Genomic DNA, 18,864 nt, shown 5'->3' with positions numbered 1-18,864 from the left:
TAGAATTGAGTTTCTTACATTTTCTGTTAACATTGCGCCATGCATATTTTTCAAGGATTTTTAAAATCCAGTTGTCTAAGAATACTTCTGATGTAACTTTGCTTTCCTAGACAAGTTCTGAGAAATTAAACTTGCATCGTTTGAAGAATGACAAAAATTGTGTGTATTGGTAGGATGTCTTTTTCCCTTTTATCTATTCTGGCCACCTTCAAGATTTCTTTGTTTTATTGAGGATCTTTTATCTCCCACATTCTAAGTCTCCAGCAAGAAAAACATATCACATTTGCAGCATGTTATACTAGATCTGTCATTTTTTTTTAAGGTAGCTGATTCATAAAGGAATTCTGGGTCACAAAATACAAAATGACACTCCACTCGGGCTACACTGGCCTCCTCGCTGCTCCTCAAACACGCCTAGCATGTCCCTGCCTTGGGCATTTACACTCACTCTTCCTGCTGTCTAGAACACTCTGCCCCCAGACATCCACATGCCTCGCTCCCTCATTTGCTCTGGTCTCTGCTCAAATGTCATCCTTACCAGAAAGACCTTCCTTGACCATCCAATCAAAAATAGTATCTCTGTCTTCATCCACCCGTGTCTCCCCCCTTTCTTTTTTGTTATCATTGTTTATTATCTGTCTCCCCCATTCGAATGTAAATTCCAAAAGAACAGGGGACTTTATCTCTTTTGTTCACTGATGTACCCTCCCAGTGATGCAGCGGCGTCCTGACACATTTATGTCAACAAATAAATATTTGTTGACAGAATCAATAAGCATTAGTACCCTCTGTAGACTGGCAGTCATGATCTGACTTTTAGGGATGCTGGCTTCAGGGATACTACCTATTCCAACCCAGGCTGCCTCTACCTCTGGAGCACCCATCTGGGGGTCTGGAGATATGCAGTTCCAGAAGGTGAACATGAGACGATGACCACCTTCACGGGCCTTCCTGCTCACCCGAGGTCTGTCTCATCTACGTGCAGGGCTCCCTAAATTTGAAAATCATTCCCACCGTAACATCTTTCCAATCACGGCAATATCTTTGTGGGGTAAGGAGGTGACTCTTTCATAGTGAAAAGAACACCGAAAGGGGCATTAGGACACCTGTCACTTACCAACAGTGTAACCTGAGCCATTTCAAATTTCTGAGGGTCGGTTTCCTTTGCGGAAGTGTGGACAGCAATACGTACTTATGGTGTTCTTGTTAGAATTAAAGTCATGTGATCATGACAGTGAAGGTAATTTATAAACTAGAAAAAGGAATCTGGAGGTAAAGCAGAGGCAGGATAGCGAGGCTTTGGGGTTTGGGGTTCTGGAGTCTTACAGAACAAATCCCAGCACCACCACCCTCCCCGCACTGTGTGGCATTGCTGGAGTTGCTTGGCATCTCTGAATATCAGTACCCTTCTCTATACATTGGGGGTAGTCACAGGGCCCACCCAGCTGAGGTGTCAGGAAGATAAAATGAGAGGTTACCTGTAGAGCGCTGAGCACAGCGCCTGACATACACTGACACATTAACGTCGGTTGCCGCTTTTTGTTGTTTTTATTATCCGTTGAGAACATTTTGGTAGCAACTCAACATAATCTACTAGCAAAAGCTTGGGCTCTGGTTTCAGTGGGCCTGTGACCCTCTGCTGTGTCCAGGGAAAACTACCCGGCGTCCCAGATCCTCAATCCTTTCACCTGCAAAGTGGGATGTCAGATAATCCCTTCCACCCAAGATTTTTTGTGAGGCTGGAACAAAACAGCGTTTTCAAAGGCCCACAGAACAGCAGATGCTCAGCCAGAAAGTCAGATCCCCTCCAGGGATGGGAAAGCTGAGGGATGGAGCACCATGTGCTTTACGGAGTTGGTGAGGGATGAGGTCAGGCCCCTGCCGGAGCCTAGAGACAGGCTGGCTGCTGGGGTTCTGCCCCACGCATGTCAGGTGGGGTGGAAATCGGGTAACACACACTCAAAAGACCTCATACTGTAGTGATTACGTGTAAAGCCCCTCGGAGCCAGGCTGCCTGAGTTCAAATCCTGGCCCTGAAATGTACTAGCTGTGTGGCCTCGGTGCCCTTGTCTATGACGTTGGGATGACATCGGGACCCACACAAGGGCTGTCACAGATGTGACTTAAGATTGTTGGTCCTGTGCCTCATATATAGTAGGCATTATTAGATCTTTGAAATAAATTTATGTAACATTAAAATATATGTGCTTAGCCAAAAGAAAAAGTAAATGAAAACAATTTTGAATGGGGGCCTTTCACTCAGCGAGCATCTGTTGCCGAGTGGACATGAGATGGGAGGGGTCTCTGCTCTCCCCTCAGCAGACCCGGCTCAGCTCCCAAGGGCCTCGCGCTTGGCTGGCAGTGAGCGTATCTCCCCAAGCCAAGCGTAACTCTGCTATTTAAAGTTACATTTCCCCCCAAACAATACAGCTCCTCAAGACGGGTAACGATTTCATCTGATCCTCACCAACGAGAAAGCAACCTGCTCCATCGCTGGCCTTGCTGGACTGAGAGACTGTGGGTTGGCCTTCAATATGAGGCCTCCATCCCCACACAAGACTCAAATCCACTCAACGCTCGTGTTCTATGCTGTCTCGTCTCTTAATCTCTCTTTCCTGGCAGGTGGCAACTCCTGGAGGGGACCCAGGGAGCCAGACAGTTTCCATGCACACCCTGGCCCTGCTGTCCAATTCCAGAAAGCATACTGAAATACAAGGCTCAATGTTAACATAAGAGCCTCGGGGGCTTCCCTGGTGGCACAGTGGTTAAGAATCTGCCTGCCAATGCAGGGGACACAGGTTTGAGCCCTGGGCCAGGAAGATCCCACATGCCGTGGAGCAACTAAGCCTGCGAGCCACAACTATTGAGCCCATGCGCTGCAACTACTAAAGCCCATGGCCTAGAGCTGGTGCTCTGCAACAAGAGAAGCCACTGCAAGAAAGCCCCTGCTCTCCACAACTACCAGCAATAAATAAATAAAAATAAGTAAATAAATTTCAAAAAAAAGAAGAGCCTCAAATCCACTCTACTCTATTGTGTCTAAAACAGTAAATTACAAATGAAGATACCATACTTAATGAATGTTAGTCACAAATGACCAGTTTCACCCAATCTCAACACATGCAACTGAAACTGAAAACTGCTGCTCCAAGTTAGCCCAGCCTCTTCCTCGAGAACAAGATCTCCTTCTTTGTCTATTTACCACTGAGACTGTCCTTTATCCGGGGATGTCCACAAGTCAGTTTGCGAACCCCCAATGGAAAAAAAGAGAAGACATGGGAATGAGAGAGTCTGGAGGTCTAAGAGTTCAGTCACTACTTGAATACCTTTAGGCCTTAACGCCCCAAGGTAACACTAGAGATTTGGACTTGTAGGATGTAAGCCCTTACGGATCTTTGCCAAGTCCCATGTGATGTGAATAAGTGCTCACTTAATATTTTTCTTTACAAAGACTCTATTATTTTTACTCAAAAATTTTATTTCAAAAGCAAACTTGAGTCACCTTTGGGGCATAACAGTGAACCAACTCATGAAAACTGTCAAATAACAGAAAGGTATCATGCATCCATCCTGCCTGTCCTATACGAACTGTATCACCAGGGGACCAAGCAACAGATGAGGGAAGTCTCTCTTTATAAAAGCATTCCAACTAATCAAGAAAAAGAAACGATGGAATTAGGATATCACCATCTCACAATCCTTAATGAATTCATGGACCTAGGCACAGAGCATCACTGGGTACCAACATGACAAAAAGAGACAACTGGACATTATGTGACTTTGGATGAAAAAACACACAGCTACCTACGGTCTTGCCAAAGGGATCAAACCTGGGTGTGACCAAGCCTCTAGGTCCATCTACCAATTTTTTTTTAAAAAGATTTTTTGATGTGGACCATTTTTAAAGTCTTCATTGAATTTGTTACAATATTGCTTCAACATTCGTTTTTTAGCCCTGAGGCATGTAGGATCTTAGCTCCCCACCCAGGGATCCGACCCACATCGCCTGAAATGGAAGGTGAAATCTTAACCACTGGACCACCAGGGAAGTCTCCTAGCTACCAATCTGCAGAAAACACAGAGGAGAGAGGAAACGCACGGAGGGGCCCCGTGACAGGGCATTCAGCAAAATCCAGACTGTGAAAACGCTGTGGATCAAACAGCCAAGGGTCTTTAGCAGATGAAAGAAAGGGATGGAAGGAATGGAGAGGGAAATCACCAAATTAAAGGACACATCAAATTTCTACAAGTGGGAAAGAGTAAACTCCCTTATCAAGGGGTAAGAAAACTTAAATGATAAAACTATAGAGACAGGCAAGGAAGTCAAGCTACCACTTGGGGGAAGATTGACAGTAGGATGCAGAGAAGCTTCTAGAGGGGCTGCCAAAGGTGTTTCTTGACCTGGATGGTGGTATAAGGAACTTAACCTTGTAATAACTCATTATTAAAACATCGATCGGGCTTCCTAGGTGGCGCAGTGGTTAAGAATCCGCCTGTCAATGCAGGGGACACGGGTTCGATCCCTGCTCCAGGAAGATCCCACGTGCTGCGGAGCAACTAAGCCCGTGCGCCACAACTGTTGAGCCTGTGCTTTAGAGCCCGTGAGCCACAACTATTGAGCCCATATGCTGCAACTACTGAAGCCCATGTGCCTAGAGCCCATGCTCTGCAACAAGAGAAGCCACAGCAATGAGGAGCCCGTGCACCACAACGAAGAGTAGCCCCCACTCACCACAACTAAAGAAAGCCTGCGCACAGCAAAAAAAGACCCAACACAGCCAATTAAATAAATTAATTAATTTATAAAAAAAACAAACAAACATCGATTGTGTGTGGTTTCTCTATATTTGTCTTATAATATATCAAAATTTTAAAATGAAAAGAGGACTTCCTAGGTGGCACAGTGGTGAAGAATCTGCCTGCCAATACAGGGGACACAGATTCAGTCCCTGCCCCAGGAAGATACCACATGCCGTGGAGCAACTAAGCTTGTGCACCACAATTACTGAGCCTGCGCTCTAGAGCCTGTGAGCCACAACTATTGAGCCCCTGTCCCCCAACTAGTGAGGCCACAATGAAGAGTAGCCCCCGCTCACTGCAACTAGAGAAAGCCCATGTGCAGCAATGAAGACCCAACACAGTCAATAAATAAACGAAAAAATAAATAAATTTTAAAAATAAAAAAATAAAAATGAAAAGACTTTATAGTGCTATCATAAATGAAAGAAATGCATAAAAATATACAGAAAATAAGAGCAAAACAATGACTTAGAAACTGCTATTTGCCAAAGCTCAGAACCCAAAGCCTGGTCCTCTCTCTTTGTTAAAAAGGCAAGTGTTAGAAAGATGTTTATGGCCATGCTAGCACCAAATAGAAACATCTTCTTCGAGGTACTCAGAAGAATGTAAAGTGAACTAAAAAGAATGTAATTTAAAATCCGTGCACCACCCAAAATCACCCTTCGAGCTACCCAAGACCACTCTGCACGGTGGTGCGTGCTCTATACTTTGGCAAACACGATTCCAGCTCTTAGTCCTGCCTTCAGTGGAGTGAAAAATGTTCTCCTAGCCCCTCGTCGCCAGCAGACCCCAACAAGAGGCTGGTGGGCCAAAGCCCCCACAGGGAATACTGTACACATTTGCCTAGAATGTTCCCTTCCTCGATGACCTGTAGTAGGGAGACTGTCTGGGATTCAGGGAATGGGCCCCAAAAGAAAATCATCCCTTCATCCAAAACACGGACGCCCTTGTGGTGATCAGGCAACAACCTCTCCAGGTTCTGCTATCACAGTCCCTGTTGCGTTGCTTTGTAACCATCCCCATGTCTGTTTCCTTTGCTTTAAAGAGCATGCATGACCTTCTCAGAAACAGGACCTGGCTTACTCAGCTCTACACCTCAGTACTTGGCCCAGGCCAAGGCCAATGCTAAATGTTTGTGAAGTGAATAACCAGTATCTATGAGCGTTTACCAGGTACCAAGCACTGTGTTGTGTTTCTCAGGGATAATCTCATTTCCTCATCATGGCAACCTTGGATGTAGCTCATTTGCAAATGATGAGGAGACATACCGAGAAGTTTTGTAATTTTCCCAAGGCCACTCAGCCAGAAAGTGACAAAGCTGGGATCTTAACCCAGGTCTCTCTGACCTCAAAGTGTATCAAGCGACTGCTTAGAACAGCGAAGGGGCTAGGTTCTGGCTCTGCCCCTTCCACAACAGGTAGTTCTATGCCTGGCATATGGTCTGTACTGAGAAAACCCACCCCAAACCCAGTTCTGGGTCTTCCTAGGCTGGAGGGACTCTAACTTAGCAGAGCACAGGACTTGGCAATGTTGGAGAAGAAAGCAAGTCCCAAGCTTTGAAGCACATGCAACTTGCAATAGTGTCCCATCTCGCACAGGGACTGGGCTCTACAATCAGACTTTAGGGTGAGAACGGGAGAGAGTCAAAATAATCTTGAAAACTCCCTTAAAGCATCTTCAAGACACTAGGCTTTTGGCCCTTAGAAGCTCCCAAAGCCAGAATTCACTTTGTATCTCTTTGCATTTGGGCTCTGCCCCTTCTCCCCTCCCCGACTCCCCGGTGTCACACAGTGCCTGGTACCGGGGAAAGGCTGCTAGATGAGGTATAGAGCTGAGTAAGCTAGGTCCTGTTTCTGAGAAGGTTGTACTCTTAAAGCAAAGGAGACAGGCGTGGGGATGGTTACAAAACAATACAATAGGAGCTGTCACAGCAGAACCTGGGGAGGTGAATGGGTCCCCAGACTGTTGCCTGACTGCCACAAGTACCCCCTTAGGTACGGAGACCCAAGGTCTAGTCTGAACAGGGGAAAGCTAAGAGGCTGCTTGAAGGGACATCTCTTGTTCTCACAGATACAGGTAAGAACTAGTCAACAGCAGAGAGTACACAGATGCCCCCTTCTTCTTAGAAGCCTGGCTCTGAGCTCACGAGCCCCTGCCCGGGCTGTGCCCCCTGCCCTGGGAGTCTTCTGAGGGCTGTGTGCTCAGGCATCACCTCCTCCGAGGAGGTCCATGCACCCTGCAGCGTGAACTCGTGCATCTATCTGAAGGGTCTGTAGGGCCGACTGTGACCCTCGAGGGGCACGTATGAGGACCTTTTCCTCCATCCCCATCTGAAAGTTCTGCTAGTGTATCTGGGAGTCCTGAGTTCCTGTCCCCACGTCACCTCTTGCTGCCAGAGGAAGGCCCTGCTCCGTTGGTTATAAAACCAATTGTCTGAGTTCCTTTATCTCTGTAGAAACAGCATCTGCCTTGGGGAGAGCACTTCTCAGCGGCAGCCTCAGAAATTCTCTGGCCGTCCCTGGGCCCGACAGCTTCCTGTCTCCAGGAAGGGAGGCCGCTGCCGGGACAGCTCTGGCCAAAGCTTGGAAGCCTGGAGGTGGAGCGGCCCGGGCCCCCAGGCAGTTACCATGGTCTGGAAGCAGGAATGCAGCTGGGTCAGGAAGGGCGGCTTCCCGGGCAGGGCCAGCACCCGCTTCTCCACCATCGTGCATTCCACGTCATCATCTTGGATCACCACGTCCTTCTTCAGGATCTTCACGGCGTACAGCTCATCTGTGCCTTTCCGCTCTGACAGCATGACCTGCAAGAGAGCGGGCACGTCAGTGTCATTGAAGGGGCCCCGGGGAAGCCAGTGGTGGCCGACGGTCACTCAGATCCGCTCCAAGCTTTGTCCTCATGCCCTCGGGTGGATGCTGACATGATACATGAGGTTTCCCATAGACCTCGCGCCTTGAATGGCTGAACCCAATCAAGAGGATGGTTCCAAAATAGAGATAGACTCATGGACATAGAAAACCAACTTACAGTTACCAAAGGGGAAAGTGGGGAGGAGGGATAAATAAGGAGTTTGGGATTAGCAGATACACACTACTATATATGAAATAGATAAACAACAAGGCCCTACTGTAGAGCACAGGGAACTATATTCAATACCTGTAATAACCTATAATGGAAAAGAATCTAAAAAAGAATATAGATATATAAACTGAATCACTTTGCTGTACACCTGAAATGAACACAACATTGTAAATCAACTATACATCAAATTTTTTAAAAAAGCATATCACTAAAAAAAATTTTTTTTAATTTTTTTAAAAATAGAGGATGGTTCCACGAGTGATGAGCAAGTACAGACACACCCCTTTGGGATGTGTATCAAAGCGCAGCCAAACATGACTAGAACGTAAACCCCCTGAGGGCGAGTATCTCTGCCTGTTTTGTTCGCTGGTGTAACCCAAGAGTCTGGAACAGTGCCTGCCACACCGTAGATGTTCAAGAAGTACTTGTCGAAGGAGGGAATAAGTGAACTTCTGATAAAACTGAATTTGGGGCAAACGTTCCCTTATTCTTTCAGTTATTTAATATTCATTAAGAGCCTGCTAAGCATGGGGGAAACAGCATAAGATGAGCAGGCACGTTCCCTGACCCTGCATTCCAGGGAGGAAGGAAGATGCTGGACATTAATCACAGGGATGATTAATGTAATATTTTAACATCTTCTCCTGTTGTCCTGGGGCTTCCTTCCTTCCAATCAGAGCATGTTAATCAGTGTGGCTCATGACACATCATTATTTTCACTGGTTGTGACTACGCCAGAGGGAACAGTGACCAGCAGGTACCATTCTCAAGAAGCCTCTTAGGGAGCACAGGGGCAGGACCATACTGTATAAGACCTAACCTGGTCTGGGGGCTTCTGAGAAGGCTTCCTGGAGGAAGAAGCAAGCAGACTGAAGTAAGTATATACTGCATGCACTGTGTCAGATATTTTGCAGGCAACAATATCAATCACCACAATATTCTGAGCACTCATCAATGTGTCTGACAATGAGTGGTTTTCATTTATTATTTCTCATTGACTTTGCCTAAGCCCCTTGGAAGCAGGTACCATTAAGAACCTTATTTCAAGGAGGGAGGGGCGACACAGGGCTGGGGAATTAAGAGGTACAAGCTATTAGGTATAAAAAAAGCAACAAGGAAGGGTATATTGTACAACACAGGGACTGTAGCCAATATTTTATAATAACTATAAATGGACTAGAACCTTTAAAAATTGTGAATCACTATAGTACACCTGCGACATATAATACTGTACATCAACTACATTTCAATAATAAATAATAGTTTAAAAAATTAATTAATTAAAAAGTACAGAGCCCTATTTCATAAGAGCCTGAGGCTCAGGGGAGGTAAGTAACCTGTCATAGCACAAATTCAGTTAGCGACAGAGCCAGGATTTGAACTCGGTTTACCTGACCCCAAGGTCTCTGCCTTTATACACTCCACCTGCGAGAGCTCCAGAAGAATCCTCAAGGAGTTTAGGTGGTTGAGGAAGTAAAAGGCTCATACCTGACTCAGCTGGAGGACCAGAAAAAGCAACAGAGCCTGGGGCCACAGGGAGTGATGCACTGAGGGAGCCTCGAGGCAGGAGGGCCGCTCACACCCTCCGCTGGGCTCCCGCCCTGATGGTAAGGGGCCTGGCTGGACTCCTGCACGGAAGCGCTGGGCTGCGCTCGCCGCCCCTCACAGAGCCCCATCTCCTGCCCGCACCATCTCCTCTCTCATCACAGTCAGGAGTGGCCACGGGCGACGCAGACCCAGGAATTCAGAGCACGTAGGGAGAAAGTCCCTGACGCACACTTCCGCAGCAAGAGGACTTTCCCGACCTCTTTCTCCCCCAGCCTCACCATAGACATATGAGCTGCCAGGCTGGGCAGGCCCACCCGGCCGGGCACTTAGTCCTTCCAGAAGACCCACCAGCCCCTGTGGCAGGGTAGGGCTCATAGTGCTGTAGTGTGTGTCTTCAGCTTATTTCCCATCCCCCTCTGCTCCCTCACGGGTACCCGTAGCTGCTTTCCCTTCCCCAGCCTTCACCAAGGCAGAAACAGTGATTTCACTACGATGTAAAAGTAGGCTGGAGACAGGGGTTTTCTGTTCCCAGATTCCCAAGAAGGCCAGGGCTGCGGCGAGGGCAGGGAGGAGGCAGGGAGGTGACTTAGCCGGAGGCAAATGGGTAGAGGGACTGGAGGTGGGTGGGAACCCCCGAGTACGCAGGAGGGGCTCAGCACTAGCCGCCTGCGAGTGTGGACAGCCCCACTGCCCCATCACCACCGGTCAGGGTACCATCTAACTATCCTGAATGCTTGTATAAACACCGCATCTCACTACCACCCAAGAACACAGGGGAGGGGCCCTGGACACCTTGAATGTCAATGCAGTCCCTTGCCTGGAAGAGAAGCAGGACAGATGGCTGTGAATTTCCCCAGGCACCGGGGGCAGGGGTGAACCCCCCATGTCTGTTTCAATTCCCCCCATTCTACAGATAAACAAACTGAGGCTCAGAGAGATGAAAATGCCTGAGCTAATGATTGTTCTAAAAATGCAAATCTGACCAGGCTACGCAAATGCTTCAAGTCCCTCAGTGGCTCCCACAAGTGAAATAATTCCATGACCGTGTCCTGTTCTTTCATTCCCTTTGGTTATTCTATTCCCACTGCCTGCAGTGTCCTTCCACACTCTTTCACTGCTCAGAAAATCTGAGATTCAGCTCAGATGTTACCTTCTTCTATATCCCACAATGATCCACTTAGACTAAACGGGTCACTCCCTCCTCTGGACACTGGGACTGCTTTGTATCTCTGTCAGGTACTTTAGGGCAAGTGTTTCCAAACTTCAAACAATCATTCACGTGCCTTTTTCACATTTTTTCCCTATCACCTAAACTGACACTTACTTAGTATTTTCAAAGTCTAGTCACATCTTTACTTAACTACATTCATCTGAAAAGGAAATTTTCTATCACCACCATTAACGGCAAGCCAGTACCACTAACCATAGAGGAAGATAAGCATAAAAGTAAATAAAAGCAAAGCAGTGCTAGGAAATTCTAGCTAGATACTGCTGGCTGTTGAAGATTCCGAGCCAGGCCCTGCATTTTCTCCTTGTTTAAGGAAATAAGTGATATTAGCAAGTGTTAGCTATTAATGGCATGTTGTCATCAAATGAGACTTTCTGGTTCAAGTAATTAGAAAGACTAAGAGAAAACATAAAAAGAGAGAATAACCTGACTATGCTGTGGTTTAATTTTATTTCATATGGCCTCGACGTACCACCTTAAAAAAACTCAATTACTCAACTAAAATCATCTTGCAAATTATCAACACTATGTGCCTCACACTTTAGAAAGCACTGTTGCATTTGCAGAGATATTTATCTTTTAGTCAGTCAACAGGGATGTGTGAAGATTCTCAGTGCTTTGCCCTGTCCTAAGCCACAGGGATAGAGGGGAGAATAAGGTAGTACCAGAGGACCCCCCTCACATCCCACGAGTGGTACACAAATGAGCAAACTTTGGAAAATTCCTCTATATCAGCTGGAGGAAAATAGAACTGACACACTTGAAGCATTAATAACAATTTAGAGATAGAATTGAATCAAATTCTAGAGCAGGGGCCAGCGAACTTGTTCTGTAAAGGGACAAAAAGTAAATATTATAGGCTTTGGGGAATGGTCTCTGTATCCACTACTCAACTCCACCACTGTAGCGGGAAAGCAGCCATAGACCATACACAAGTGTATGGGTGTGCTTGTGTCCCAATAAAACCTTATTTATAAACATAGGTGGTGGGGACTTCCCAGGTGGCGCAGTGGTTAAGGATCCGCCTGCCAATGCAGGGGACAGGGGTTTGACCCCTGGTCTGGGAAGACCCCACATGCTGCGGAGCAATGAAGCCTGTGCACCACAACTACTGAGCCTGCGCTCTAGAACCTGCGAGCCACAATTACTGAGCCTGCGTGCCACAACTACTGAAGCCTGCGTGCCTAGAGCCCGTGCTCGGCCACAAGAGATGCCACCGCACTGAGAAGTCCACACACTGCAATGAAGAGTAGCCCCCACTTTGCGGCAACTAGAGAAAGCCCATGTGCAGCAATGAAGACCCAACGCAGCCAATAAATAAATAAATTTATATAAAAAAATATAGGTGGTGGGTCCAGCACCCGTAGTTGCTGACCCCTGTTCTATAACATGTATTTCAAAAAAGATCGGGAAAAACTAAGAGTGACTACACTATCAAAAGTGGCCACAGTTTAACTTGGATATGGACCCTAGCATGCTTTTCATTTCTTCCAGCTCCTTCTTAGAGCCTTCTGATTGGGCAGGGGACCTATCTGGCCACAGCTGATTGGATCAGAGGCAGAGAACTGATCTAGGTTGAGCCAATCAGATTCTCTCATTGAAGAATGTGGAATTAGGATACTCTGGGTAGTCAGTCTAGGATGCTGAAAAGAGAAACACACAGAGCTGCCTAGAGCAGTCCTCTCCTACCACATGCAGGCAGAGAAAAATGACCCAGATGTGCTGGGGAAACAAGAAGGTCGGGGAATGAGCAAAGGCCTTGCTTTCCAGTTCTTGGTTCCAACCTCTCAGGAGGCTTGGCTGTTTCCATAGAAACCTCCATCTCTCCCCAATAAAGTTATAATTCTATTTATACTAGCTGGAGTGGATTTCTACTTCTTAAAGATCCTGTAAGACAAAATTATTGCTTGAGGAGCTCAAATTCCCAATAAAAATTTCAGGAAGTCAAATAGCATCAGGTTAGTACCATGACCTAAAACAAGGCAAATTCCATTCTTGGTAAACAATGGTGCCTCTTGTCTGTATCAGAACCACGTGGGGGTACTTGTTTACAAGACAGACTCCAAGTGCCACCTCTCAATCAGAAGCTCTGACTGTGTCCTTAGGGTATGCACTTTAACAAGCACCTTCCCTCCCTTTGATTCTAATCACTAAATTTGTTGCTTTAAGGGGTGCTGAGTTCTATCAAAATCGATTCATCTGATATGAGAGATAGGAGGTGTCTATAAGTAAAACAGATAGAATGCTTTCATTCTGAGTTTCCCAACACCTTCTCTGCAGTCGTTACCAGGGGTGAAAAGGGAACTTTACTCCTTAATATTCTAATCAAGCTTTCCTTTCAGTAGGAATCTCTCAGCCCTTGGAGAGCTTTTTGAGAGCTTCCAGAGAGCTTTCCCCATATTGTGATATTCTGTGCTGGTTTCAAAACATGTCTATAAATATTTGCTACTCCTCAGTCAAGGGGCAGAGTTTGTGCCCTCTCCCCTTGAACCTGGGCAGCCTCTGTGACTGCTTCAATGAATGGAATACTGTGTGACTTGGGAGGCAGCCGCTTCTGTCAGTTTCTCTTGGGACACCTGCCTTTGGAGCCCTGAGGCCACCCTGCTAGGGAGGCTGCAGGATGAGACCACATGGAGAGGCCTGGAGACTGCACCAAGAGCTTGCTGCCCAGACAGCACCGGATGCTCTAGCCCCAGCTGTTCCAGCTCCAGCCACTGCAGGACAGGCTCCAGACCAACCAGTGAGTGTTCCTAATCTTCTGGCTCTCGGACACCATAAGAGATAATAATATATGAGTACTGTTGTTTTAAACCTCTGAGTTTGGGGACGACTTGTGATGTAGCAACAGGCAACTAGAACAGATTCATCTAAATTCATACGTGCCCTAATGCAACCCAGTGTTGTCAGGTGTGGCCCCTGTTATCTTGCTTTCTTTATTTCTTGTGTTTGCCTATGCACACTCTTTTTAATCAAAAAAAAAATGTTAAGGCTTCGATTGAGATGGGCCACAGAGATGGAATTCATTCTGCCTTTCAAATGTATCACCTTTCTTAGTCTCACCCAGGACCTGGAAGGCTGGCCGATTCATTTATTCATTCAGTAAACATGAATTCAGGGTCTGGGATGTGCCGGGTACTGGGGATGCAGAATGACAATGCCTTCAAGAGGCTTACACCCCAGCACAAATGATTCCAATTCAATTATGATTAAACTCCCGAAAGAGAAGCGCACGGTGCCCTGTGAGTGTTCACATAGACGACTTAACCTGATTTGGTAGGCCGGCAACAGATGCCCTGGGGAAGTGATGTAACCATCTCCTAACAGCTGAGACCTGAAGAATTACTAAGACTAGCAAGGTAGAGTCAGGGGAGGCACATTCTAGCCAAAGGGAAGCGAATTGTGTTCCCTTTGGATTAAACTACCTGGATTCACAAACCTTGGCTCAGAATTACCGTAGGAAGTAAGCTCTTAAGCTCTAGAACTTAAATTCCAGATTCCAACTCCTGGCTCTCTGAGATGCAGGAAACGATTGTCTCCAGCAGACAGAGCAGCCCTGGCACCAATGGGGTGGCTGGACAAAGAACAGGTGATGTTCAAAGGGCATGGGCCCACGTCTGTGCCTGGGAGAAAGAAGGCAATGTTGGGAGGACCAGCATGTGAGGGAAGGTGGCTAGTGCGGGGCTGATAAGGATGACCACCCCCACTTCCTACTTACACTGGGCATCATCTCATTTAATTCCACACACATGTGTCGTGTGGGTACTGCCACCATCCCCATTTCACAGAAGAGGAAGCCAGGGCTTAGAGAAGTTAGGTGAGTGGTCCAAAGTCACTCTACTAGGAAGCGCCCCTTCCAGGTCACCTTCTGCAAAGCCCATGCTCTTAGCCATCTGATTCTCTGAGCCCTACGCACCAAGTGTTGCGTCAGGAGGCTCTACCGTCTGCAAATTATTGCTGCAAATTATTCTTTCAAATTCGACTCCAGATCCTGGCCTTGTTCTCCTTTTCCTACCCATCCTACCCGTTGAGGCTTCAGCCCTTATGGTCAAGGACAGAACAGTTACGTCCTTTCTCCATTTCTTATACAACCACTCACAAAGCATTCGTCTACTTGTCGAGATCAGCTTGGTCTGAGTTAGTGCCGCAGTCACGACCCCAGTTCATCCATCTAGTCCAAGAGCTCTACTGGGAATTCTCTACCAGGCACGATGCTAGGCATGGGTGATGCGCCCACAAAAAGGACAGACGTGGCCCTGCTTCCAAGCAGTAAGTGGCTTGAGAAGACCTTACGCCCTCAAGTGTTGGTACAAGAGAGAAAAATGGCAGAAAAACAGCCATAGCACCAGAAATGGCAATGGCCACGTTCTAAAATGTTCCTTTACGTAGACGTGATTTTTTTTTGACCTAATTTTTTATTAATTGTCTCTTGCAGTTTCTGGAGCTTCCACTTCAGTTAATACCAACATCGAGGGCATGGGCTGTTTGTTCAGCTGTCCCTCCATCTCCAGGGTAAGGATTCCAAACAGATTGAAAGGCTGTGCTGAAGTGACATTCTTATCAAATTCCAAGCCACATCTGTTCCCCAAGAATCTTCTGGGAGAGATGTGATAAACAGCAGCAGCTCCGGTGACAGCAGATAAAATGGAGAGTAGCCCAGGGACTCCTAGCCGGAAAGCTGATTGAGATGAACTTTACTGGCAAATCCAAACGGCAAACTGTGCCTGGAATCTTGGCCCTTGACCACAGGACAAGATGGCATCATGGTTAGGGCAGGGACTTTAGAATTAGGAGACCTGGTAAATATCCAAGTTCCACCACATACTAGCTGTGTGACCTTGGGAAAGTCACTTAACTTTTCTGAACCTTGATTTCCTCATCTATAAAACAGGGACACTAACAGTGCTCAGCTCTGGGTGGTGCGAAGGGAACTTTGGAGGATAAAGTATGCAAACTGTGCACCTTAATTCAGCTCTGTGCTGGGCAAATGATGAGTACTTAGGGGCTTGTACTGGTTATAATAACAAAGAAGAAACTATGTGGCGTAAAACAACAGAAATGTATTCTCTCACAGTTAAGGAGACCGGAAGTCCAAAATCCAGGTGTTGGCAGGGTTGGTTCCTTCTAGAGGCTTTAGGGGAGAATCTGTTCTGTGCCTCTCTGCTTCTGTGGTTGCCAGCAATCCTAGGCTTGTGGAAACATCCCTCCAATCTCTGCCTCTGTCTTCACATAGTGTTCTTCTCTGTGTCTCTGTCCAAACTTCCTCTTCTTATAAGGAGACCAGTCACTGGATTGGGGCCCACCCTAATCCAGTCTGAACTCACCTGAACTTGATGACATCTGCAAAGATTCTATGCCCTAATAAGGTCGAATTCACAGTATCAGTAGTTAGAACTTGAAAATATATACTGGGGGGGAGACAATTCTATCTGCTACAGTGGTTATCATGAACTCCATCTTTTCAGAAAACGACCTAAAGGACCACTTGCGATGCTTGTACACAGCATCAATTTCCAGCTCACAACTGGCTAAGGAGATTCTTCCCAAGGGACTTGTGAGTCCATGTGGTTACTAATGGGAGAGGGCAGAGATAGTTAGGGACCAAGGCCCTGCTCCCCACTCCCCCAACTTCAACAGACAGCTGCTGACAGTCCAAAGCCAACCCGAGCCTCCCTCAGTTCCTCTCTCTCACATCTTGCATTCAGTGCATCAACAAGTTTTGTCAGCTCTGCATTCAAAATACATGCCATCCCCAACGTCCTTCCTGATCTAAGCCACCGCGATCCCCGCCCTGTCTCCTGCAATTGCCTCCTAGATAATTCTCTGTTTCTACTCTGCCTGCTCCCAACCTCCACGTACACTCTGTGCTGCTTGCAGGACTCGTCCCCCAGATATGCTCAGTAGTTTGCTCCCCCACCTCGTTCAGTGTGACCTCCTTGCAGAGGTCCTCCCTGACCACCTTCTCTAAAGTGGCAGCCCCTTTGCTACTCCCTATCCCCTTCCTCTACTTTGTTTTTTTTCACAGCATTTACCACTCCCATCATTGTACTAAACTCCATTTGTTTCTTTTCCTCCTCCCCCCCAGAATGTAAGCTCCAGGAGAGCAGCTGCTTTGTTTGACTGGTTTGTTGTCACATCCGCAGCATCTAAACACTCAATAAACATTTCCTGAATAAATGAATGAAAAGATCTGAGTGAGGGGGAAGTAGTTAAAAAAAACAAACCCTAGATCTAGGTCAGTAAACATCTTTAGTTATTTAGTTCTCAGCACTGTTAAATGTATCTATGTCTACATCCAACCCATAATTCATAATGAATTTGAGGTAGCATTCAAGATTATATAATATTGGGGCTTCCCTGGTGGCGCAGTGGTTAAAAATCCACCTGCCAATGCAGGGGACACGGGTTCGAGCCCTGCTCTGGAAAGATCCCACATGCTGTGGAGCAACTAAGCCCGTGTGCCACAACTACTAAGCCTGTGCTCTTGAGCCTGCGAGCCACAACTACTGAGCCCACGTGCCACAACTACCGAAGCCCGCATGCCTACCGCCCGTGCTCTGCAACAAGAGAAGCCACCACAATGAGAAGCCCAAGTGCCGCAATGAAGAGTAGCCCCCGCTTGCTGCAACTAGAGAAAGACCACATGCAGCAACAAAGACCCAATGCAGCCAATAAATAATAAAAATAAAACAAATAAGTAAGTAAAAAACTTTTTAAAAAGATTATATAATATTAAACAAGTAGATTTTATGATCTGTAAATTATACCTTGATAAAGCTGGTTAAAAATGATTATATAGCACACATTGTGTATGTATAGATATTATAAATACAGTGTGAGTTTGTATGTGTTGTACTATCAGCTTCCTAGAGGCCAAAGCAACCAGAGACACATGAAACGATAACAAAGGTTGATGTCTTCTATAAGGAAAATCATTTTTTGAGGAGAAAAATAAGCTCTCCCTAGAACTTAGGTCTGAAGGAAATGTCTCGCATGGGTCTTGAACACGCAGTGCTGCTGTGGACAATGTTCTTGATAACATCCCTACGACAGGGTCAGAGGAGGAGGAGGAGAGACTGTACCATCTAGCACTGTCGGAGCCTGCAAGCTTGACTAACACACAAGGGTCGGGAAAAGATGCTAACTTGATGAATTCAGATGGTGCATCTAAAATAGAGACAGAGAGAGACACATTTGGGGCTCACAGGGTCTCCAAACAGTGATTTGGGAGAAGAGGATCAGTAAGGTGCAGGGAGCTAAGGGTGCAAGGGGGAGGGATGGAGAAGCAAGTTAAATCTGGGTGGGTACAGTGAGGCCTCCAGGGGCACCACGAGCCCCTCTCGCCACCTCTCCCACACCTTGTGGACAAGGCGGGGTGCAGGTCTGGGGTGCTGATCTGCTGCAAGGCGTGTACCCTCCTTTGTTTTAGGGTTCTATCTCTTTGAGGGTCCCCCACCCTCTGGGAGTGTCTCCTGTTTGGGCTCCAACCAGTCCCTCGGAAGACCTGCAGAGCAGAGAGTACTTTAGACCAGCTCAGATCTAACTCTTAAGGCAAATCCAGTCTCCTCCCCGCCCCCACCCTTTCCTTGGATCTGCCTTGCCTGCTTGTACTGGGCTCCTGTTTCTCCAGGCTGCGCATTAGAATTCCCCATGGAGCTTTTACAAGCTGAAGCTTGGGCCACAGTCCAGACCAATTAAATCGGAATCTTCTAAATATTTGGGGCCTTCCTGTGCCAGGCCTGGCCTGCCCTGGGGGAGGACGAGGTAGTGAGTTGGCAAGAGGCCATCAGGATGGTATTGTAATCAGGGGCTGGAGCGCTGGGCAGACACTGGCTACTGTCCTTCCAAGGGCGTCCGCCCACTTGGGGGTAGGATTTTGAGAGAGACCCGGGTGCCGCCAGGTTACAAAACGAAGCTGAGTGTCCACATCCTCATCTCTTTACAATACGGCAGGTATCCTGACAAGCTGTTTGATATCAGAATGAGAGTTTTGACCTTGACAGAATCCGATAAGCGGGAAGTTTATCTCTAATTAGAATTGTAAAATCACAGTAGGTACAAGTTCAGCTCTGGAACCACAAGTTCAAAGCTTAACTCTATCAGGTGCTTGCTGTGCGATCTGGATCTCGGGTAAGTTACTCGACCTCTCTGAGTCTCAGTTCCCTCACATGTAAAAAGGAGCGTCATGACAGTTCCTCCCTCACAAGACTGTA

The 18,864-nt window shown here is 46.9% G+C and overlaps 1 protein-coding gene across 2 annotated transcripts in view; it reads right to left on the bottom strand.

Moving 5' to 3' along the window:
- The window catches only part of PRKCB (protein kinase C beta), a 327,182-nt gene that overhangs the window by 52,124 nt on the left and 256,194 nt on the right, over window positions 1-18,864 (bottom strand). For both annotated transcript variants that reach the window (XM_057749139.1, XM_057749140.1), the window contains exon 10: window positions 7,427-7,600. In XM_057749139.1, the coding sequence (XP_057605122.1) occupies window positions 7,427-7,600 (174 nt within the window). The remainder of the gene's footprint in view (window positions 1-7,426; window positions 7,601-18,864) is intronic.

The sequence above is a fragment of the Hippopotamus amphibius genome, chromosome 9, assembly GCF_030028045.1.
Source record: "Hippopotamus amphibius kiboko isolate mHipAmp2 chromosome 9, mHipAmp2.hap2, whole genome shotgun sequence".
Classification (NCBI taxonomy): Eukaryota; Metazoa; Chordata; class Mammalia; order Artiodactyla; family Hippopotamidae; genus Hippopotamus; species Hippopotamus amphibius.
This window is presented reverse-complemented; position numbering and strand designations above follow the sequence as displayed.